General features: G+C 38.1%; 1 protein-coding gene across 1 annotated transcript; it reads right to left on the bottom strand.

Annotated features, from left to right (window-relative positions):
* Positions 1-1,758: 1,758 nt before the first annotated feature.
* On the bottom strand, positions 1,759-24,970 carry CTH (cystathionine gamma-lyase). Its single transcript, XM_060084489.1, has 13 exons — positions 24,904-24,970; positions 24,619-24,792; positions 21,157-21,238; positions 19,475-19,570; positions 16,856-16,965; positions 14,676-14,807; positions 11,709-11,766; positions 11,189-11,266; positions 9,447-9,599; positions 7,792-7,913; positions 5,981-6,033; positions 2,587-2,725; positions 1,759-2,283 (listed from the first exon to the last, which is right to left on the bottom strand). The coding sequence occupies exons 2-13, from the start codon at positions 24,784-24,786 to the stop codon at positions 2,257-2,259; spliced, it is 1,218 nt and encodes a 405-aa protein (XP_059940472.1). The 5' UTR covers positions 24,787-24,792; positions 24,904-24,970; the 3' UTR covers positions 1,759-2,256.
* Positions 24,971-25,459: the final 489 nt, after the last annotated feature.

Below are 25,459 nucleotides of genomic sequence, written 5' to 3'. Positions count from 1 at the left end.
CTCTCTATCAGTTGAAGGCTAAGCAATTCTGCTTCAAAAACAGCAACACAGAAAACTTGTCTGAGATTCCAGTTTGCTGGCCTGTCCTGCAGATTTTGGTCTCAAGACTGCAATAACTCTTTGGTGAATCTCCAGCCTGCCCCACACATTTCAGACTTACCAGCCCCCCACCATCACATGATCCAATTCCTTGAAATAAATTTCTTTCTCTCAGTCTCTCTCTTCACACAAACACACACCCTATTGGTTCTGTTTCTCTGGAGAATCCTGACTAATAAAATGTAGTTACTTATTGCTCATCAGAAGCTCAGGCAATGGATAGACCATATATAAAAATAGACCTTTGACCTACCATCTGCAGCAATCTCCCCAGAAAACCAACTCCTTATCTACAATAAACAACCCAGGAAGCCAGCTGCTATAAGGCAGATGTGCAGGAAATCTGATTGCTGCCTCTAGTGACAATCCAGGAAGCTAAACAATAACTTCTGTAATAATCAGCCCCAAATGGTTAGGACTTGATTAATAACTGACAGCTTCCTTAATTTTTGTCCCTGCTTTTGACTAAGGACCAAACCTAGAAAACCAAATATGCTCCCCTACCCAATCACACAGGATCCCCACTTCAAGTCAACCTGCCCACCGCTTCTCTAGGCCAACAGCCTCTAATCAGGGCATACTTGAAGCCTTCTCTTTTTACACTACAAAGCGTTTTCATTCTTCTGTCTGCCTTTGTTTTTCTTAGCTTTTTTTTTTTAACATTTATGACAGTGATTTAATGTTATTCATTTAAAAGTCATCTAACAGTTTTAAATATGGAAATTTTTGTTTCTCATCCACATTAACAGGCATTAAAATCTCTGCAATTCCTATGCTCTGCCTTCATTTGAGTCTGCCAAAAAACAAGTGACAGTAGCTGACTCCCTCCCTTGTAAGCTTAGAATAAATAGCCTTTGCTTTTCTTATTCAAATGATCATTTGTTTATCCCCACAGTCTTAAGGTACTGAAATGGCAAGCAATCAAGTCTTCCAGAAACCAGTGGGATATAACCAGCCTCAAAATGCTGCTACCTACAGAGACAGAATTTCCAGGGTCCATACACATAATTCAGAAGTGCACAATACATAAGAATATGTATCTGTATGTATTCTCCTCCTACCCAGCACTATTATTAATTGAGCTCAATGATAGGCTCCCCCATCCCAGCCATGCCCTTGGGCATGCAGGATCTTAGTTCCCCAAACAGGGATCAAACCATGCCCCCTGAAATGGAAGCATGGAGTCTTAACCACTGGACCGCCAGGGAAGTCCCAATGATAGGATTTTTTAAAACTGAAACAAATGGTGATAGCAAATGTGACTGAAAGCTTTTAGTACTAACAATTTAAAAAATCTAATTATTTGACTTACGATGTATTGACAATAACTTGCTGATTATGCTTTTAGCTATGAAAGTATTTCTCCCTTTAGCCTCAACAAATTTACTGTTTCAGATAAAAATATAAGAAGTAATATTTCTCTATAAAAGTGGCTTTTGACCTGCCCTGTACAGATTTTATAACTAATCTGAAAACACTAAGATTTGAGCATGATAATTACACAATTGAATTTATAAAAATTAAGTGGCTGAGACCTCTAAGACTTGGGAATTAAAAGGGCCCAGGAATACAATTTAATGTCACATAATACAGAAATATCACAATGGGATACATTTGATAATTAGATTTATTTTTTTAAAAAATAGTAAGTACAACCTTAAATCAGTAGAATTTCACAGACTTTTCAGATATTTGATTTTTGGCTCATGGTAATTAAGTGTAAACCATTGCTTTGAGTGCTATTTTCAACAACATACAAAATCACCCTTGATTTAAGAACATTCATTTAATAATTTAAATACCTCAGAAAACATCAAAAATGAAATACCATTATATTGTAAACATGATCAATATAAATCTTAAGCTGGAAAAAAAAGAACACAATCCCCAATAGCAGCACAAATCTCACCTCCTTCAGAGGCAAATGTATATCCAAATTAACAAAAAGATCTTAACAGAATTGACTTGTCAATTACAATACGAGAAAGAGGAAACTTTTTAACAGGAATGATCCCAGGAAGATTACAGTTGTGAAAGGTAATAAGGTGCCTTAAAATTTTCACTTGAAAATTCTGCAAAGGCTCATTAATGGTCCATTCAATTATTCAGAAGTTTTGATCTTCGCAGGAAGCAAACTCTAATAGCAGTTCTGGAATGCTAGTTGTGACTTGCATTTGGAGGGTGCTGTATTAACGGTGCACAAGAAAAATATGTTATTAAACTTTCAGTCAAAGACTTCACCTCCTCCAGGAATTCTTTCCTGAAGACTACATTCTTTTAAATCTGCATTTCAACTGAGTTCCCTATACATTTATACACCCTGTATATTGTAATAAGAAAAGAGAAAACGTTTACAGTCCACTATATAAACATAGTGAGGCCACTCTATAAACATGGTGACCCGCCGCCCCCAAGATTAAGCGTGCGTGTGCATACACACACACACACACACACACACACACACACACACACTAAAATAAAACTTACTGCTGCCTTCAAAGCTTGATCTAGATCATCCAGTAGGTCTTGTTTATCCTCTAAGCCCACAGAGAGTCGAATCAGTGTGTCACTAATTCCAAGGACTTCTCTGTCGCTCTTAGGCACTGAAGCATGGGTCATGATTGCCCTGAGAGAAAGAATGAGCAAGATTTTGATCACTATATTGTAGCAGGGGATGCGTGTTCCTATCTCATAAATTGCAACTATTTTCAAAACTTTTCTACTCTAAATATCAAATGCTTCATACACCTACAATGTTTTTCAGACAAAAAATTAAGGAATTGTGAAAATTATCATTTCTAGTCATGATTTTAAATGAACACAAAGATATTTTATTGTTTTCATACCATCAGTAAGGTATACTCAATTGGACACTGAAGATGCCAGCCAAGCACCCCATGCAGGAGGGGAAGACATAGCCTCCAGTGTGTGGATTTTAACACCAACCTGAATGAGGCCTTGGCCAGAAGTCATACACCCCATGACCAACCAGCTGCACTTATAAGAGGCCTCTTGGATCAAGAGCTGGTCAGAATTAATTCCATCTGGATCAAAGGATCAATCCAGAACTGGACCTTCTGAGGCAGATCGGGGAAAGACAACCTACGATCACTGGTAGCAATCACTAAGCATTAGGAATTAATTCCAGCACAGAACTCATGACACAGAGGCCTCAGAGGATGTTCAAGACCATGTAGCAACTCATCATCATCGTCAGCATGTGTAAGGGTAGAGTACCTACTATGGTTCAGGCTCTATAGTAAGAATTGGGAAACCAAGAAGAATGAGATATTTTCTTTACTCTAGGTAACAAAGCAGGAGCTAAAGACTATGACAACTCACAAAGCAGAACAGTCTACAGCAAATGCCAAACAATTATGGACAATAAGAATTGCCGGAGTTCAGAGGAGGGAGAATCTCTGCGGGCTGAGACATCACAGAGGAGAGGCTTATAGTCTTAGGGAGCGCTTAGATGTACACTGCTCCCAACACTCAACCATCCCCTTACACCACCAGCAGAAGGAATCACTTTCTCCTATCCACTTCAGGCCCATGGAAAGAAATGAGTTGTGTCCAAAGTAAATGAATATCATCTTTTATCACTCCAATGAAGTTTTACATGCAAACATCCTCCTTAAAATGTTCTGTTTTTTTTTTTTTTTTTTTTTTTCGGTACGCGGTCCTCTCACTGTTGTGGCCTCTCCCGTTGCGGAGCACAGGCTCCGGACGCACAGGCTCAGCGGCCATGGCTCATGGGCCCAGCCGCTTCGCAGTATGTAGGATCTTCCCAGACCAGGGCACAAACCCGTGTCCCCTGCATCGGCAGGCGGACTCTCAACCACTGCGCCACCAGGGAAGCCCTGTTCTGCCTTTTTAGGCTCTTATTCCTTAAAAGAGAGTCAATGTGTAGAAATAAGAACTTAGACTACTGGGACCAATACACGTGTGTATGAATCTCAGCCCCTCCACATACTGGCTGTGTTGGGCTTGTAAAAGTTACCTGTCCTCAGTCAATTTCCTTATCTCAGTACACTGTTATCCACATTTTACAATCAAGAAAACTGAAATTGAGAGTGTATAAGTAAGTTTTCTAAGGTCACCAAGTTAACACACGTTGTTAGGCTGGGAGACAAACCCAGTACATGTTGGCTCAGCTTCCTCCCCACTGACTGTAATGCTGCACTGGTTGCAGCGTTGTTGGGAGACACAGAATGAGGGTGATAAAACAGACAAGCTCTGACCTAAATTTATTCTTCCACTGGCACTGGGGTTAGCACCTAGCTGGAGCTCCTGAGGGCCAAGCAACTTTAAACCATATCCCTAAATAAATCAAGTGAGGTCTACATTTAAGAGAGCCTTGAAGTAATATACATTGCATTACTACGAAAAATAAACCAATTTCATATGCTGAGTGTGCCCTCTTGTGCATCCAGACTTATTAGCAAGCATTTTCCTGAAAGACTAACAAAAACCTCTATGGCTTATCTTAATTATTTGAATCATTATTTGGGCTTCATTTTTTTTTTAAAGATTATGAAATTGCCTGACTCTCTGCATGAACTACAAACTACTAAACCAGGGCAGGAAATGTGCCTAAATTTTAGTAATCCCTGACATTCCGCTGCACATAGTTATTTCAGAAATGTTCATGAACATTAAAACATAGAAACATACCATGCATTTAATACAGTTGAAAATTAATAGGTAATGATATTGATTTAGCCCTGCAATAATTATAATATATGGTCATAGAAACGTAAAAAGAAAAATAGGATGTAGCTCAGGAATGCTTGCTGGGACAGATAATCATTATTTTAATTATTAATACTATTTTATGGATGAAATGATTGAAGCACAAAGGTTAAGTGATTGATGTTCTCAAATCCAGATCGAGGCTGCTTTAACCTCTACGCTCACAGTTTCTGGCGTAAAGCCTCAAGAGTGAAGTTGCTAACATATTCCTGTGTGACATTTGATTCATCAGCAAAAATTTCTGAATCGTTGTTTCCTTGTCTGTAATATAAGCTGTTGGACTCCCTGATCTTAGGCTGTTTTGTGTTCTAATATCCTCTGGTGCTTTGATAAAATTAGATGAATTGGGCCTCCCTGGTGGCGCAAGTGGTTGAGAGTCCGCCTGCCGATGCAGGGGATACGGGTTCGTGCCCCGGTCTGGGAGGATCCCATATGCCGCGGAGCGGCTGGGCCCGTGAGCCATGGCCGCTGAGCCTGCGCATCCGGAGCCTGCGCGTCCGGAGCCTGTGCTCCGCAACGGGGGAGGCCACAACAGTGAGAGGCCCGCATACCGCAAAAAAAAAAAAAAAAAAAAAAAAATTAGATGAATTGGTTGGGTCAGTTAATGAAGGGTCAGGAATACAGCTGGATTTTGGGTTTATGTCACAGACGACACAGAGCCATTTACCCCACAGAGAACAGAAAACAAACAGACTTAATGGTAACTAGCAGGGCTCTCCTCTGATAAATAAGAGTGTGGAGGTTTTTTATCAGAAACACATTCTCCATTTCCCCTGGAGTCTTGAAATCAGCCCTTCTGGTACAAAGTCTCCATCGTCCCTTCCAGAGCAGATTGGAGTAGAACAAGTAGCCCTGGTTCGGAGGTCAGAGAATTACTGCTGGAATCTCCTTCAGACAAACAGGAAAAAAGCAAAATTTGGGAGGACGCAGTTTACTGGTTAGTAGCCCCCATTAGATTTTTATCAGGGTCTCCATTCTATGGAGTTAGAGTCCATTCCAACTAGATAGTGCCATGCTGCTCTTATTGTTAAATATCTTGAATGATCCCCGATTTTATCCTACTCCTTTTCCAAACAATCATTACAGCTGAAATCAAAGCTAAAATACTGAGAAAAACAGAAATACTTACGGAAGCTCAGCAAGACTTTCATATCCTCCTAAGCTCTCAGCCAGCGTAAATAACTATGGCAAAGAAAATATTAATATAAATCTTCTACTAAAATAAAAATACTAAAATCTAAAAATAAATGTTGTTAATAAAATGGCCTTGGCATGGGGGATGGAAAATGGTGCAATTATCAATAAACTACAAATTGGATTAAAAACTTGGAGAAAAAAATGAGAATAAAATCCATAACAATGATTTCACCAATTAGACTTTTTTTTAATTAATTAATTTTATTATTTTGGCTACATTGGGTCTTCGTTGCTGCACACGGGCTTTCTCTAGCTGCGGCGAGCGGGGGCTACTCTTCATTGTAGTGCACAGGCTTCTCATTGTGCTGGCTTCTCTTATTGTGGAGCATGGGCTCTAGACGCATGGGCTTCTGTAGTTGTGGCTCACGGGCTCTAGAGCACAGGCTCAGTGGTTGTGGCACACAGCCTTAGTTGCTCCGCGGCATGTGGTATCTTCCCAGCCTAGGGCTCGAACCTGTGTCCCCTGCATTGGCAGGCAGATTCTTAACCACTGCGCCACCAGGGAAGCCCCAATTAGACATATTATGTGTTAACTTTTAAAACATTAAAACTTGATCGGTACTTCCCTGGTGGCACAGTAGTTAAGACTCCACGCTCCCAATGCAGGGGGCCCGGGTTCGATCCCTGGCCAGGGAACTAGATCCCACATGCATGCCACAAATAAGAGTTCATGTGCCACAACTAAGGAAATGGTGAGCTGCAACTAAGGAGCCCTTGAGCCGCAAGGAAGGAGCCCGCCTGCCCCAACTAATAAAAGGAGCCCATGTGCCGCAACTAAGGAGCCAATGAGGCACAACTAAGGAGCCCTTGAGCTGCAACTAAGACCCAGCACAATAACATGAGCTCTAAAACCTCAGAACTATTACATTTGAGACCTAGCTCTGTAGTTACCCTTTAAATAAAAATCTCTAAATGTTTATCAAGTTATACAAACTTACTCATTAATATGTATCACTTACTAAATTAATACATCTATTTAACCCCTTCCTAGGGAAGAAGGGAAAAAAAGTCGGCTGTTGTATTTAGTGTTATAGTGTCATAGAATTTCACAACATGTTAAAAATTATTCTCACAACTGTGTTAAATCAAATGTGCACTACTATATTTCTAATTTTAGAAGTGCACAAATTTTAGAACCAATAGAACTTTGACTAATCCAGCAGCATCCTTTTCTTTAGATCTGTAGTATTTAAAACTCAGTCTTAAATACATTACTGCATGAGCTCTAAGTAAGCCCAAAGTATGGAGTTACACAGGCCTCTCTCCCAGGGCCCCTGAGAGCCTCCTGCCTCTGTGAACATTAGGCAAAGGCCTCCCTTCCGTCACTCCAGGCAGATGCAACCTGGGTGGTGCAGGGATTAGAAAGCCATTCCTAGGCTGGATTTCAGAAGAGCCTTTCGGCATTGCACTGACCACACACTGCTGCAGTTTCACATAATATTTCATTTGAAAAGACGGTTCACTTTAAATTTAAAAACCAATGGATTAGAACATTCTGTCTCTCTCAAATGGATGGCAGTGTCTGCAGAGTTAAGTAAGCAGACTCATATATCTGCTACTGCATCACTCTTGTTTCAAGTGATTTTCCAGCCCAAAGCATTTCATGACAAAGAGGCCTGTGGGTGTGAACTCCAGGTACAACAACATTAATATGAGTCAGGTGGAAGTGAGAAATAATGACTATAATAATGCTATAAGAAGGTCTTAACATCTACAGTTTAAAAAACTATTTTGAAAGTTTACCTTTAGGTTCTTGAGGAAAGTCTCAGCATGTTGAAGGGAGCCCTTGATATAAAAGGTGATCATCCCTGGGCAACCTGTGCACTGACGCTTTGCCAGCTCATGCTGAGGATGAGAGGGCAGCCCTGTAGTCATAAGGTATAATGAATGTCTTATTTTAGAGTCAAACATGTAATTTCAGAACAACAACAAAATCACCATTTGCTTAAGTCAACTGCAAATAAGCCTAATAATGAGCTTTATGCCATGTTGACATCTGACCTCTTGTTCTGGTCCCTGTCTATCTCTCTAGTTTCATTTTGACCTATCTTTTCTGGTCTCTCCTTGCTCTAACCATGTCAGCTTTCTTTACACCAGTGGCACCACACTCTTTTTCATCTCTGGACTTTTGCATATGCTGTCCCTTTAACCTGGAACATTCTCTTCACTGACTGCCCCCTTCCCTCTGTTAATTATATCCTCTGTAATTTTTTGCTTAATATCTGTCTTATCCACCAGACTAACTCCATGAGGAGAAAGCTATTTCTTTTATTAATAATTGGATCCTAGTTCCGAGTGCAAGGGCTGGCCCATGGTTGGCATTAATAAACACTTATGGAAAAAATCTGAAATGTCTTGTCCATGACCTTTTAACAAATGCTGCCCAATCCTCAGGGTACAGCCCAAAACTTTTCTCCCTTCCTCCATTCAAAATGCACACCAGTCAACAGCTCTATACCTAGTGTATATATTAGGGCATTTAATCTCATATGTATTTCTGCCTTGCCTTATCTAAATTCCTTAAGGGCAGGGATCAAGCTTAATTCTCCTTTACACCCAAGACTACATGGCTGCACATCTCAAAATGGTTTAAAAGAACTATTTACTTAAGACGACCACAATTAAAAAGTCTGGTAAAATAAATTCAAAGAGTAACATGTAAGTCTGCTAACTCACATGAGCATTTCTAGATGTTGTGAGAGGTGAAGAAATTCCAAAAAAAAGTAAGAGAATTTCGGGGGAGTTTTGGTACCAAGTATCAAGTCTCAATCTATATCAGATAAAAATTAGAGCTAGTGCAGAATATCAGACTGATAAGATTACAAGCAAATTCCTGGAAAGTACAAGGATGCAATCTTGGAACAGGTATACGCAAACCTTCAAGCTAAAGACAGGAACATCTAATATGTAAGATTATTATTATTATTTTATTTTTATTTTTATTTTTTTTGCGGTATGCAGGCCTCTCACTGCTGTGGCCTCTCCCGCTGCAGAGCACAGGCGCCGGACGTGCAGGCTCAGTGGCCATGGCTCACAGGCCCAGCCGCTCTACGGCATGAGGGATCTTCCCGGACCGGGGCACGAACCCGTGCCCCCTGCATCGGCAGGCAGACTCTCAACCATGGCGCCACCAGGGAAGCCCTGCAAGATTAATTTTTTAACATCCAAGCAACCACTAGACTATAGACAACTCTAGGCCAGAGATCATGTCCTTCTTCTTTACCATCAGACCCACCAAAAAGCCTGACACACAGACACACAAAAAGCTCAATAAGTGAACAACATAAAAATACAAGAAAGCACCTAACTTACAAACAAATGTTACATAAACAGGATGCATAGGATAACACTTAAAATCCTAGTGTAAGCATATGTGCTTAGAAAGCAGATTAACATACCGGGATAAATAACCTTTTCTACCCAAGGATTCGACTCCAAAAACTGAGCAACTGCCATTCCATTTTCGAAATGCTTCTCCATGCGGATTTGTAGAGTCTTCAGACCTCGATTGCAGAGGTAACAGTCAACAGGAGATGGAACTGCTCCAAGAGCTGCAAAATGAACCTGTCCTGGATTAGTCTGAAGGTGAGGAGGCACCCAGAAAAGCCTCTCACTGCTCTTTTTCATTATAGTGACTCTGAGAAGTTAGCTACAAAGCCCAATGTTTGCATTTTAGTGGGAAAAATTAATATATCAAATTAGAAACATGAGAATGAAGCATAAAACATGCTTAGTGAAATGGGCTTTAAAATGAGAGGGGAGGGCTTCCCTGGTGGCACAGTGGTTAAGAATCCACCTGCCAATGCAGAGGACACGGGTTCAAGCCCTGGTCTGGGAAGATCCCACATGCCGTGGAGCAACTAAGCCCGTGAGCCACAACTACTGAGCCGGAGTGCCACAACTACTGAAGCCCACGTGCCTAGAACCCGTGCTCTGCAACAAGAGAAGCGACTGCAATTAGAAGCCCATGCACCGCTACAAAGAGTAGCCCCCGCTCATCGCAACTAGAGAAAGCCCACGCGCAGCAATGAAGACCCAACGCAGCCAAAAATAAATAAATAAATTTATTTTTTAAAAGAAATGAGAGGGAAAATAAATTATCCTGAAAACTAAGTACAAATACAATGATATGAACTTTTCAAATATGAGCATCAATAGTCTTTTTTATGATTTTAATGAAAGGACATATTACACAGTTTTATCTTGTATTTCTTTGACAGAGTATTATAATACACAGAGAAAATAGCAGTGCAGCTCCTATTATTTCTGAGTGTTCTACCAATATTCTATTTAGCTTTTGTCTAAAGCAGACTGTGATTTCCCATGCCTCCAGGATACGTGCCTCAGTCCTTTTTTTTTTTTTTTTTTTGTAAATGAAAGGAATTTATCAAGCAATAAATTTTGGTTTCCTTCCTCAGTGCCCCCTTTTGCTACCCAACATGTATTCCCTGGAAAGGGATTTTTATTCCTAATTATGTTTGTATCTTATCTTTCTGTCAAATCACAGTGGTTAAATCAAGTCTCTTTCAATAAACCCTTCTCCATACCTAAGATAACAAAACAATCTAAACAGAAAACAGACGTTTAGATACCTGTTGAAAAATATAAGTTTATATGTTAAGTGCCATTTAAAAGTTATCATCATTTCAGATATAAAAGGTATAGTGTAAGAAAGCCATCATTCCAAATGATTTTTAAAAAAGACAAAAAAATCCATTAAGTCATAAAACTAAAAATTCACTTGAGGGACTTCCTTGGTGGTCCAGTGGTTAAGACTCCACGCTTCCAATGCAAGGGGCGCAGGTTTGATCCCTGGTCGGGGAACTAAGATCCCACGTGATGCTCAGTGGAGCAGAAAAAAAAATTTACTTGAGCTTTACCAAATTATGATCAAATTAACATGGCTTTGAAAAATAACAAAATGTATCTCTTGGTCATGTTGTAAAGCCCTATTATGTTATAACTGTATTTTTATAACCCAATGTTTCTTTCCTCTAAAAAATCAGAATTTTTCCCACTATTTCTCATTTCTTCCTAAATTAGTGGAATGCTATCACTTCACAGCACTTAGTGGAAATACAAATATCAAATGTGGTCACTTTGAGAGCATAAGGGGAAATCTGGGTTTTTTAATACTTACAGTTTTGCAAGAATCGGAGCCTATTATGAAGCCTCTCAGAATTAAGTGACACTAAGCCCATCACAACATCACTGTGGCCTAAAAAAAACAAAACAAAAACAAAAAACTTTAAGTTAAAAACAACATATGTTTATTCCTCAGCTTATAATTTCTAAAATGTGACTTTCATTTGAAAAAACTCTGGGAAAAAACCCTACAGAATCAGTTTAAATAAACTTTAGCAAAAGCTATACCTTAAACAATAAAATTAAAATCATGTAAAAATTAAATGTTTCTTTTTAAGCTATCAGCAGGATAAAAATATGACATTTATAGTAAATTTTAATCCTTTGCTGTTAAATCATGAGCATAGTTTTGTCTGCTATAAATGAAGTCCTATATTTAATCAAAGTATTTTCTTACTTTCTACATGAGTCACAGAGAAAACCTGAATAATAGAAGAAAAGGGATAAAAGGATAAAGCCTTATGCTACTTTCATCTATTGATGGAAAAGAACATTCTAAGTGAAGACTGTCTTACCGTTCATATATTTTGTTGCTGAATACATACAAATATCAGCTCCCAGAGCCAAAGGCCGCTGAAAGGAATAAAAGGTTTTTATTCCAAATGGGAAATCACTTGAAAATATGCTTCATTGCCTGCCTATTTATTATTGTAAATTCCATTCCTATTCTAACTTTTAAAAATACACACATCTTAAAATTTCCAGGAACTCTGATATTATCTTTCCCTTTCCTCCCTCACACCAAATAAAAATACAAAGTATTAGAACCAGTATTAAATCCAAAGACACAAATTTTCTGGAAATAGCAGATAAACTCAGTTCAACAGGTCTTCTGAACTTGTTTCTTTAGAGCACTTGCTGACTAGCCCCTAAATTTATTACCTTTAGCAGAGGTGTTGGCATTTTATGACTCAGTAAACACAGAATAGTTAACACAAACATTTAGCAATTGTTCTGTCAAGTAAGTATAAAAGTGATTTGCTTAGGTTTTTAATCATTAAAACCTTACAATGTATGCTGTGGTTATTTATTTGATTTGCCATGATCTTGACTCTTAATTACTCTTTTATTATACTAGTTTTGTCTAGTGTAAAATCACTTATAAGGAAATTTGTTTAGATTGTTTTCCCTCACTGAACTTCCCTGCAAAGTAATTCTTTAGTCTTAGATGTCTTTGTTTACAGTGAAAATTAAAGTAATAATCAACTTATTCACTAAATAATGTAAATCAACATCTTTCCATTTAAATTTCCTTTAAAATAAAGTGTGTGTGTGTGTGTGTGAGTGTTTAACCTCCCTAGCTGGGGGCTATGGGACTTTTCATTTAGGGTTTCAAAAATAGGACGTTTTAAGTGTGGTTTTCCTCAAAGTACTCTCTACACATGTGTTTGCTCATCTCTAAAGTGATGAGTCAAACTAGATGTTGTGTGAGGTCTCCTCCAGTGTTAACATGTTGTAAACTCTATGGTCAAAAGGAAAAATAAAAACCAATAACTAACATCTGTTGATGCCATTATGCTCCAAGAATCATGAGTTACTTTACATAACCCAGTGAAGCACTGTTCAAAATACTTTACCTAACTCAATAAAATCAGTATGTTTATGACTCTAATTGTACGGGCGGGGAAAAGGGACTAAGAAAAATAAAATAGATCACTCAGATTTAAAAAACTGGTAGAGACAGGACTCAGACTACTGGAATTCAGAGGTTCTACGTGGAAATTTTATGTTTGTATGTCCATTTTGCCTTTTGTGAGACTTATAAAAGATCAAGAAGACAAAAGACAGGAAAGAAAGAACATACCCAGTTTTCATGAGTGTAAAATAATGAAAGGATCTTTTCAGAAGATTTGCTTTGTGGAACCAAATGTGGTTCCACATTTGGTTTGTGGTTGCCTAGGGAATTGTGATTCTGATTAATTCAACTGGAATGAATCCAGATTGAAATGAAGCAAATTGCAGTCCCTGGCATGAGGATTGTGATGTGGGCTTCAGAAAGGTGGAAAAACTGGACCTATTTTAGTGACAGCAATAGGAGAAAAAGGGCTAGGCCTGATGAGTAACCTGGGCAGGCCCAGCTAAAACAATTCATGCGATCTCTTTGGGAATATACAGGACTCATGATGACTCAGCTAGAGTAATCCTATGCTATAATAACTGCCCTACTGTAAGTGGTAGATGGGGTAAGGAGCTGGGATAAAGATTCCAAGAGTGAAAATCACCTGGGACAAATAGATGATGCCAGGAGATTTTCACTTGGAAACAGACTGCCTTACTTGATATAAGAATCAGCTGAAGCTATATCATGAGCCAAAGGTAGATGACACATGAAGTCATCTGAACACATTGTAGCCAGGAAATGTGTTTCAGGAAAGGAAGGTAAAACATGGTAGTGCCTTCTGAATAAAATGGAGTAAGGTGAAGAACAGCTTTGTGCAGACTCCTAGGGAGTCAGCCAACTTCAGGGACCCAGAACAGAAGCAGGGAATATAAACAATTGAGTTTGTAAACATCTGCCTAATTGAAGAGTTGGAGAAAATGAGCTGGGGTTTCAGGAGCTCTGCAGAATAAAGGTGAACTACAGGAGGTGTAATAAGAATGACCACAGGATACAGACAAAAAGGAAATAGCAGGGAGATGGTAACTCCTAATAAGGAAAGGAAACAGAGGTAGGTTACTCAGAGGAAAGAAAGGGAGAATGTGTGGGGAAAAGGCAAACAACCAGTCAATTATAGAGAGATCTCAAGATGATTTACCAAAAGGAGCAAAGCAGAAAAGAAGAAGAATCTGGAAAAATGTACAAGAAAAGAAAGAAAGGAACTGAGGATGAATGGGAGGGTTTGAGTGGGGAAGAGATGTATGTAGACGACAGGCAGGAAAAGAGATAGTATAAAAGGAGCACTGTAAAGGAGCTGTACTCACAGATACAAGGTGAAACATGGAGTAGAAATTCATGATACAAATAAGGTAAAGATACGGAGGGCCAGGCATGGTCTTTGAAGCACTGAGGGAAGACAAACTAGAAAGAAGGAAGACAAATGGAGAAATAATGTGTGATGTACACTGAGATGTCATTGAGTATAGCTTTTCTCTTCCTTTTATTTGCAAAGTTAGCCAGGTTTAAATATATATAGAATAATATAACTGACCTGGAACCAAAACATAAACATTGAAACCCCTACTATGTGTAAGGCACTGACATATACAATCATATAATACAGCCAGGTCTTCAGAGAGTTTACACAGAGAACTTAAAAGCTTTAATTAAGACAACATTTAAAACACACGAAGTCCCACACAACATATTAAGGTAGGGTTGAAAAGATATTTACTAATGGTAGAAAAGATCCAATTTTAATTCTTTGTCTAATCAATAATTATGAGCAGATTTCATGTAATTTAATGTAAACAAGTCCTTCCTCTCCTAATTACAGGTACCTGTGTAGTCTACTAATCATGCCAAAAATATTATTTTCATTTACCTGGAAATATGCCGACATAAAAGTGTTATCCACGACCAAAATAATGTCTCCATGTTTATGGACAGTATGTGCACAGGCTTCAATGTCAATCATCTTCAAGATAGGGTTTGTGGGAGTTTCAATCCAAACAAGCTAAAACAATTCAGTAAATGACAATAGTTTGTAAAAACACACTGCCAAACATCTATCTCATATACTGTAACCATCTGGGAGGCTACACTGGAAGATCATGGATGATGAAGTTTAAAGGTTTGAATCTGAATCCTAGCCCCATGAATTTCTAAGAAGTCTTCATAGGTAAGTAACTAACCCTTTACGTTCTTCCAATTTTTCATCTATACAATAGGATTGATAATATTTACCTTACACAGTTGTTGTAAGGATCAAATGAGATAATGTACATATAAGCAGAAAAGCGTTCAAGTTAATTATTGTAATTATTTTCCATTAAAAAGAGGATGAATTCCAAAGAGATAGTTCAATGTCTGGGAATTTTGTTCTCAAAGATAAATAATATAGATTGTCTAAGCTTACATTCTGGAATTTTCAGTAAAGAGAACTATCTCTATGATGCCAAAAATATCCTGAATAGTAACTTAACGCCAGATGCACTAGAAACTACATAATAAGTCCCCAGAACTTGAAGAAGAGAATGGGTTTTAGAGTGAGGAAGAAAAGTGACACACACAACAGAAAACCTGGCCACAGCTCACTTAAGAGACAGTATCATATTTATCTGTCTATTCAAAAACCTAGCACAATCCAGGCACATCATGGATGTTTGATAGTTATAGAAAAGACCAAAGAAAAGACTTCTGTTTGTTAAACAAGCTGCCACTGTATTGATTGACATTATCTACAGCTTTCTTTTTAAAAGTGTTAATGGTTCTTTTTTCTATGTAAGTGGGCAAGTGGTCTGGTTTAACTCTCTTCATACTCTAGAGTTTTACTGTAGAAAAGACATGGTAGTTAAAATAATGCATATTCTACAAGAACAGAATTATTTAAGAATATATAAAAATTTATTTCTGGGTAAGAATTTATTATTCTCATTCATAATAAAAAATTAATTAAAATAAAAATAAGTAAATAAGTACAAAGTAGATTTTACATAGACTTTAAAAATCTACTTCAAATGATGAGACATCTCAGGGGGGAAAATGTATTAATTCAAGTTGGTAAAGAGCCACTATATAAAGTTCTATTGACAAGAATTAATATACAGACAATTTGCTTTCCTCCCTTAGAAAGACTCAGACCAACTATTTTAATAAGAATCTTTTCTCCCAAGCAAGAAAACAAACAAAAAACAACAACAACAATAAAAAAACAAGTTCCTTTGAAAACAAACCTTAATCACTCAAAGCTCACCCTGGTGTTAATCTTCAAAGTAATTTGTGTGAGAAAAGTTTTTCATTTTTTAGCATTCACTGCAACATAATCTTGAGTACAATTCAAACCTTTTAATCATTAGCAAAAAGTTGGAAAAGGCCGATACTTATAAAAGGCACTGGTCCTTCTTTTCCCCATGCAGAATTTCAATGAAGTCCCAAGAAAGAATATCACATATGCCATTCATTCCAGCACAAAACACCTTCCGGTGGCATACAAGCTTCCCAGTGTGGAAGCTAAAGATTGTTGTGGCCCATTCTCTGTTTCTATCATTTTGCTAAACTATGCTTAGGGCTTGGGGGCTTCCTTACAAGCTTCCTTTTCTGTAACCCAAACTCTGTGATGACTTTTGTTACCAATACTAGCTTGGTAATGCAGTTAAAAATTGTCTGCTTTTGCTAACAGATTTTTTAACAGTCATCATGTATTGGGTACTGTAATAAGCATTTCATACGCCTTACCTCATTTAGTTCACACAATCACCTTTCAATAAGGCAGGTACAATTGTCCCCATTTTGCAAATGAAAAAAAATGAGACTTTGGTTAAATAATTTGCCCATGATAATACACCAACCATGATACAGAATTAGAATTTGAATCCCACTACAGAATGCATGTACCTAACCATTATGCTATACTACACAGAAGTCAGACCTATCCTAATCTTGATGGTTTCCAATGGCTTCCAGTAAAATTTATTATTCAGATTTAAATTATGTCCTCAAGCAAACAGACATGATGAAAACAAAACATCACAAGGAAAACAGACAAACTGAAAACTGAGTTACCTTGGTTTCTGGAGTAATAGCTGCCTCTAACAATTTGATTTTTGAACAATCAACAAAAGAAATCTTTAATCCAAATTCAGCTGCCACCTGCCTGAAGTACCTGTTTGTACCTGAGGCAGAAGAGAATCAGATAAAATGAAAAGAAAACTGTATTAGGAAATATTAATTCCTTAAAAGTATAAGCACTTTAAAAAGATAAGGAAGTGTCAATCACCAATAAAGAAACAACTAAAAGCAATTCTACTTTGTTTGAATACTTTGACCTTCTCGTATACTAAAGAATATAGGCTTAAATTTTAAACTAAAAATCAGAGTCTAATAAAATACACTTGATACCCAGACCAAGTGGTGTGAAGCAGAAAATGTTTCTTAAAATACACAATCTCTACTCTTCAAACATGAAGTGGCATGCTTCCTGAAATATCAATATTTTTTTAAACAATTCCTTCCTAGTACTCAAATCTAAAACAAATGAACTGGGACTTCCCTGGTGGTCCAGTGGTTAAGACTCCAGGCTCCCAATGCAGGCGGCCTGGGTTCGATCACTGGTCAAGGAACTAGATCCCACATGCCACAACTAAGACCCAGCGCCACTAAATAAATAAATAAATAAAATTTAAAAAAATAAAATAAATGAATCAATGCCAATTAAATAGTCAAAATAAAATTTCAAACTGATTATACTTTGGTAAGAGAAAAGAATTGGTTTTCATCCTTTGTACTTTCTCAATCTTTTTGTTATGCGGTTCTGAAAGCTTTAGTAGACAAATAAGACAATGTAAATCAAACTACTAGAGCTTTACAGTGAAAGAAGATAAATTATTCAACTTAGAATAGTTTCTTTTAAAAATACGGTTCTGGGGCTTCCCTGGTGGCGCAGTGGTTGAGAGTCCGCCTGCCGATGCAGGGGACAGGGGTTCGTGCCCGGTCTGGGAAGATCCCACATGCCGCGGAGCAGCTGGGCCCGTGAGCCATGGCCGCTGAGCCTGCGTGTCCGGAGCCTGTGCTCCGCAACGGGAGAGGCCACAACAGTGAGAGGCCCGCATACCGCAAAAAATAATAATAATAATAAAATAAATAAAAAATAAAATAAAATAAAATAAAAATACGGTTCTGGATTTGATGTTTATATATGCAAATTTAAAGAAAAATTTGCTGTTATTGATAGTGAACCAAAAAAGAAAAAAAAAATTATCATCAAAGATATACTGGAGGGACTTCCCTGGTGGCGCAGTTGTTAAGAATCTGTCTGCCAATGCAGGCGACAAGGGTTTGATCCCTGGTACGGGAAGATCCCACATGCTGTGGAGAAACTAATCCCGTGCACCACAACTACTGAGCCTGTGCTCTAGAGCCTGCGTGCCTCAACTACTGATGCCTGTGCACCTAGAGCCCGTGCTCTGCAACAAGAAGCCACGGCAGTGAGAAGCCCGCGCACAGCAACAGAGAATAGCCCCTGCTCTCCTCAACTAGAGAAAGCCCACAGGCAGCAACGAAGACCCAATGCAGCCGATAAATAAATAAATAAATTTATTTTTTAAAAAAAGATATACTGGACTTTTGGTAGACTGATCCTAGGTAATATAATGTAAAGAATTGTTTAAAAATCAACAGCAATTTTCAAGATTTTGTACCTATGTTTTCCAAAAGGTTTTTATAATACATTATAATAGTAACAAAAGGTTTGATTTTTCTATAATTTCAATTCATCAGACTATCATAGGGTACTATGATAAAATATAAAGCATTTTGCAAATTTCTGAGAGGGATAAAATGATTACTAAGAATAAGTCTCTTCCTTCAAAGAACTTACAGATTTAACTTTTTGTTCAATAGGAGATAGATAAAATGATAATAATATTCCATAAGTCACATTTTAATTATTTGGAAGCATTTGGTATATACGTATAATATACTTACACAATATTTTGCTGTTGTTTTGAACACAAAAATCAGTCTTACTTAAAGGTAAGGGCAAATTGTCTTCCTTACCTTCCCACTTACCACTTTATATAACTAGCATTTAAACAATTTGGAATGAAAGTTCTTAAATTTGTATCCATGGATAGGCTTCAAGGGGTAAGGGTCCTTGGAGAGGAGCCTTATCATTTAAAATTAAAATGATAAACGTTGGGTATAGTCTTAAGTACATTTTTTGGAGAAAGAGGTCTATAGCTTTCAACAGATTTTCAGAAGCTTCCCTAAAAAAAAAAACGCAGGGGGGCGGGGTGGTTAACGGTTGGGTAGAGTTAAGCTCTTTGAGAATGACTTGGGTTATAGACCATCTTCACTGCAGGTAAAAATTTTAAATTACGCTTGAACACTCTCTCTTTAAACACTATCTTCTCTAGAGTAGAATATGTCTGGAATAAGCTCATTCCAGCTGCTTAAATAAAATTGTTATTAAACAATCTCTCTTATAAGCAAGTTCTGGAGCATAGACCCTAAGTGTTTATGCTCCTCCTTTATCAAGTGTGAACCAGCATAGAGGTGTTCATCATATTTTGAAAAGATAATCAATAGTCAATAATCCTGGTAGCACTGTTAATATAATTCAGGACCCATTTTATTGTCTTTAAAATGTCAGCTGAAACAACATGAATAAGAGACCTCACCTACCTCCATACACATCATCCATACAAATAATTTGGTCTCCTGCTTTTAAGAGATGGGTAACAGTCACAGTGGCTGCTAAACCTGAAGCAAAGGCCAAACCTAAGGTAAAAACCAAGTTAGAGTAAGCCAAAATGTCAGAACTATAGGTTAAAAACACCTACAGTATTTATTTGCATTACTTTATATCCCTCTCTCTGCTGACTGAAAGACAACCATCACTACTGAGTCACCAGAAATCCCCTGATGAATACCATTACAAAATCCCCTTTTCTATTTCAAAAATAAAATATCTTTAAAATAAAAATACTTAATTCTGCTTTGGTTATAACATTTCTCTGAAAAGCTTCAAAGAAATAATTCTTTACAAAATTCTGAGACAAAAGACCAATTGCCAATTAAATTACACTTTAAAAGTATCAAACTCTAAAGAAATTTCAAACTTAAGGAATAGAGAGAGCTAAGATATGATTCATCCATTAACTATATGGATATGCAGTTGAGAAAATATTTTAACAAAACTCAAAATCAGACCTGATAAATTTAATAAATTTTATTTAAAAAATTTTTTTAATGTGGATTCTCTTTAAACACATGTGATCCTGAATCTCATATTGACAAAAATAGTGAAACTGAATAATAAAAAAATAACTGGCATTGTACACATTAAACACTGTAAAGAAAAATATCCTGATAAACTATCAGTGTATCACCTTGATGATAAAAATCGCTTGTGACCAGTAGACGGGATATCCAATTAACTTGGAAAATGTAATTTTTGCAAAGTTTTTTCAGAAAAGTTGAGGTTGACATTGCAGTTCTCTACTAAGCAGATCTGTGGTCCAACAATGAATTCATACAGAAAGCTAACCTTTAAATCCAGTTCAAAACAACCATGTTTTCTGGAGCCCACCTGAAAAAAGTGTCTGCCATATGAACCCTCACCCTTTATAATTTCTGTGGGAAATAATATTCCCCACACATTACTAAATTTAAGAAATTTAGTGTTTAAAAAACTCCCCCTCTCATCCAAAACAAATGAAACTCTCCCAATCCCAAACAAACCCCAAAGCTCATATTAACATTTCTGATTCCTACACTCTTGCTGTGAGAAAACTCCTAAGACTCTCATTTTTTTTATTCACTATTCTGCCCTCATTTAGTATCATTTGTATAAAAAGTACAAAGATGATTTAACAGCAGTCCACTCCCTTCATGGAGGAAGTTCAAGTTTTGAGGAGTTAATCCCTAATCTCCGAAAGCACAGTATCAAGGGTACCTGGCTATTGCATATGTTCCTTGGTGCTACTCTCAGGCACAAAATAGCAGGTGAATGAACCAGAGTATAAGAAAGCTTATATTCTCATAGGTGGTATTATAAAACTTAGTTAATTTGTATCTATTTATACTGACAGCTTCAGACGAAGAGTGCATTTACATGAATACTAAGTGGCAAATTCTGCCATTTCACCTCCCTTCATATTTATTTTCACCTTATAATTACACATATACATATGAAGTCAGCTGTGGGACCTCAAGCAAATAATTCAATGTCGTAAAAAAATAAGAGTTTTGAACTAGCTAATCCTTATTTCTTTCCGATTCTACAATCTGTGCCTCTATAATTTTTTCTATCCAAATAAGAATGGATTCTAGATTTTACAAACTTTGAAATGAAAGTTACTTACTGTACTTAGCCCCATCCAGTGCTGCCACTGCTTTTTCCAAGCAATTCCTGGTGGGATTTCCAGAACGGCTGTACTCAAAACCCTGAAGGAAAGAAGTTAGAGTTCGTCCTAAGAGATTTAAATTTATTATCAGAGTCTTAACATAGACATTTCCTCAACTACAGGTCCATCCTGCCATGCCTTTCTGTTTTTTATCTATTGCATGTCTTGCCATTAGACAGAAGCATCACTGTTGTGGCCGTAGTGGTATGGAGAGGCCCTGAAGTCAGCCAAACTGAATTAGAATTCTGTATCTGCCCCTTATGAGCTACATGCCAATAGGTTAGTTACTTAATATTTCCCAGAGTCAATCTCCATACCTTTAAAATGGGAATAAAATACAGATATCTACTTCATAAAATTGATGTGAAGATAAAATGAGATAAGTTCTCTGCATGATGCCTGGCATGTGCTAACCACTAGATAAATGGTGGTTTTTATGTTAGACTCACCTCTACTCATTAATCTAGGGATATTAGGAGATAGGAACCACCTGAACCAACAGAGTAAACCTATTTCTAACCTGCATTTCATTTCCTAAAACATAAGTGATGTGAGTTCTGTTTAGCATCCAACAGGAAGCTATGAACAGACCTTACAAATGCTCGAAGTTCATACCTTAGCTCTACAAAAGCAACTCAAAAAAGAGAGTAATTCTTGGCAAAACAGCTCTATACAACCCCTTTTCAAAATTTGCATTATATTCCTTTTACATGTATGACACTATACTAGCTGAATTCATCCAGTCATTTTATTTGATTTATTTAGTTTTATTGAGGTATAGTTGATGTACAATATTACATAAGTTTCATGTGTACAGCATAGTGATTCACAATTTTTAGAGGTTATATTCCATTCGTAGTCATTATAAAATATTGGCTATATTCCCTGTGCTGTACTATATATTCCTGTAGCTTATTTATTTCATATAGTAGTTTGTACCTCTTAATCCCCTACCCTAACCTCCCGCCTCCCTTCCCTCTCCCCACTAGTAACCACTAGTTTGATCTCTGTATCTGTCTGTTTTTTTTTGTTGTTGTTATATTCACTAGTTACTTTTATTTCTTAGATTCCACATATAAGTAATATCATACAGTATTTGTCAGTCTCTGTCTGTATCCGGTCATTTTATTTAATCCTCACAATCTGCTTTAAAGAAAGTAAAGCCAAATGTTACAGGGAATGTCAGTGCCAGAATTCAAAGCCAGGACTTAAACACTCACTAAAAATCCTATACATACTTTTCTCCTCCTGCCCCACATAGCACATAACAAAACACAACCACTCTTTACACCTGTTTCTGATTCAGGAGCTCCCAGTATTAGATTTAGATATAGATATTTAGGTTTTGTTGCCTTTTTTGTTTCCTCGTTTTTGACAAACCGAGTAGACATTTTATAGGGCTCCAGGATATCCTCATTACTGGCCACCATCACCTCCTTGATGTGACCTGCAGCTGTACTCCAGACAGAAAAAACAGTTTAGGTTCATGTGGCTATTGCCTTGGAAAGGTAGTCCATGTCTCCCTAAATATTCACTTCAGAGATTGAACTTTGGGGTCAGGGAGGTGGGGGGGAGAAGTGTATTTCAGTGCCAATTCTCACACTCTCATTCATTCAATGACTTTCCAAATGGAACTGGAGAATTAGATGCTTCTCATTCAGCTCCTCAAATTCTCTTTAGTCCTCTTAACTGACACTTTAAAGATATTAAGAGGAGTTTGTGGATTTTACCACCCCTGCTGGCTCTCTGAAAACATTTAATTATTAATATTGCAGCTAAATTATTAACTTTTGCACTAAATGCTAAAGCTTGGGCAGCTACACATTCACAAAGCCCTACACGAGGAAGAAACTTGGAAGACAGGTTGTGTACACATTTTGATTACAAAATATAGTAGCTTGAAGTACCCTAAACCAGTTGTAGAAATGTTCTTAAAACTCTACTTCACAAAACAAAGGGCCACGTCTAAAAGAATTTTCCTCAACTTATATAACATAACACACTAAAAGGTGTTTGAAGTATAACCAAGGATCTACAAAGTTTATTCAATTACAGTTGACACTTGAACAACTCCCAGGTTAGGGCTCAGTGGAAAATCCATTACAACTTATGGTCAGCCCATAACCACAGGGTTTACGTCCCCAGATTCAACCAACTGCAGATTATGCAGCACTGTAGTATTTACTATTGAAAAAAATCAACATATAAGTGGACCTGCACAGTTCAAACCCCTGTTGTTCAAGGGTCAACTGTAATTTCTTCTGGACCTCAGCAACTTTTAAATACTCCAAGATCCATCAAGTATGCTACCAAAAAAGGAAAAGCTATGTAATTAACACAGAGGGCTATCTCATCTATGACTCTGGGTAGGTTCCTTTTCTATAAAAAGTACATAATACCTGTTTTGCTCTCTAACCTGGTTGTTGTCCAGATCAAACAGAAAAAGTGCAAATATGAACACCATGAAATAGCAAACTACTGAGCAGTTATAATGTACAATGCAGTTTAATATACATACCAACAACTTATGTGGTAGGTACTATTATTAACCCATTTACACAGGATCAACCTGAGGCTTAGATAAGTCAAGTAACTTGCTCAAGATCACCTGGCTAAAAAGAGGTGGTATCAGAATTCAAACCTAGGTCCTCTGACTACATGATTTAACCTCTTAATTACTAAGCCACACTGATGCAATGGGTTAGATTATTGCTAGCATTACTGCAGTATAGCACAGGATAGACTAATGCCCAAGAGTGGGTGGGGTTCCAGAGCAGTACTGCGTTGGAATCCCAGCTCTACTACTTACTAGCCACGTGGCCTTTGCATTGATACTTATCCCCAAACCTCAGGTTTTTCATGAGAGAAATAAGAACCTAGTTCATACTAGAATTGCTGTAAGGATTATCTGAGGCAATATATGTAATACACATGATATAATGTAACTATGAATCTGGCTCAATGGCTATTAATAACTACTGGAATAATATTGGGAATTAATAGCTATTGGGAATAATCTTGATTCCAGGTGAGTTATGAGACTCTTAATTTTTTTCTTACTTGACTCCTTACTATATCTTTACAATTTTTGTTGCTAAAGGTAACTCAAGGAAGCTATGACACTCAGTTTTGAACTGCAAATTTGCCAAAATCACATGAATATCAGTCCAAATCTATAGGGCATGTTGGACAAACTGTTCCTTCCAGTCCTGCTTATCAAAAGAAATGCTTATCAAAAGAAATATGATCATTGAACCATTCAATACAAAGCTTTATTACAAGGAGGTTCACAGGTGTAGTAAACATCATTCCTGATATACACAAATTACACCTCACAAATTACTTGCGTGCCTTCTTAATTTATAAGCCACCTCTCTTTTACCGCCCAACACTGGACCGCCCCAGACAGACCCAGCTCACCAAGTGCCGGCCAGGAGCGCCTTGCTTGAACGTGGTGGACAGTGAGATGGGGGGCACTACAGCCTGGGAAGTCCATTGCTCTGGTTCCTGGCCCACATGGATGGCCTGCGTAGCGAAATGTTTGAACCTAGGCAGGAAACCGTGTGGGGAGGCGTCTTTTTCCTGCATGCTGATCTGCGAAGGAAGGTGAGAGTTAAAGAGCAAGGAAGATAAAACTATGAAACTGGTGAGTCGGGTTTTGAAAAAGACACCGAAGAATTAGGCGAAAGAGAGGTAAGGGTATACCCAGCAGGGTGACCAGCGGCGAGCGCACAAAAGCCGGAATGTAGCTGAGACTCTATTAGCGGGCCGGGAGCTTTGCTTCACCTCGGGGCGGAACCACCGCGACCCAATGAGCGCAGGCCCCTACGCGGTCCCCGCTCCTCATTGGCCGGCAGCGGAGGCGTTGCCCGGAGCGTCGCCGCCAACCCTCTGGCTCAGGGCTTGGAGTGAAGCCGGCGTCCCTGGGCCCCTTGGTTGGTCCCTGCTGGTGAAGTTCCTGAGTCCCGGCCCAGGGGAAGCTTCATTGCTGGCTCCTGTGAGCCACCCAAGCGTCTGTGTGACCTCAGACCGGAGGTTCGCCGGAGATGTGCAAATAAACTGGCTTGACACTGAAACCGAGTAACCCGTAAACAGGCCACGGAAATATCCTCCTCTTACCGTAGCCCTTGCCCCGACCCCTCCCACCTCCACCAACCACCCTTTGTCCTGAGGGCGGGTCTGACGGACGAAGCGACAAAGTGGAGATCGGTGACGAAAACGGTGGCCCAAGCTGCCAAATGTGCAGCTTGGATTCTCATTA

This window comes from Mesoplodon densirostris, chromosome 2 (genome assembly GCF_025265405.1).
Source record: "Mesoplodon densirostris isolate mMesDen1 chromosome 2, mMesDen1 primary haplotype, whole genome shotgun sequence".
NCBI classification, from domain to species: Eukaryota; Metazoa; Chordata; class Mammalia; order Artiodactyla; family Ziphiidae; genus Mesoplodon; species Mesoplodon densirostris.
The sequence above is the reverse complement of the archived record's forward strand: the minus strand, read 5'-3'. Positions and strand labels throughout refer to the sequence as shown.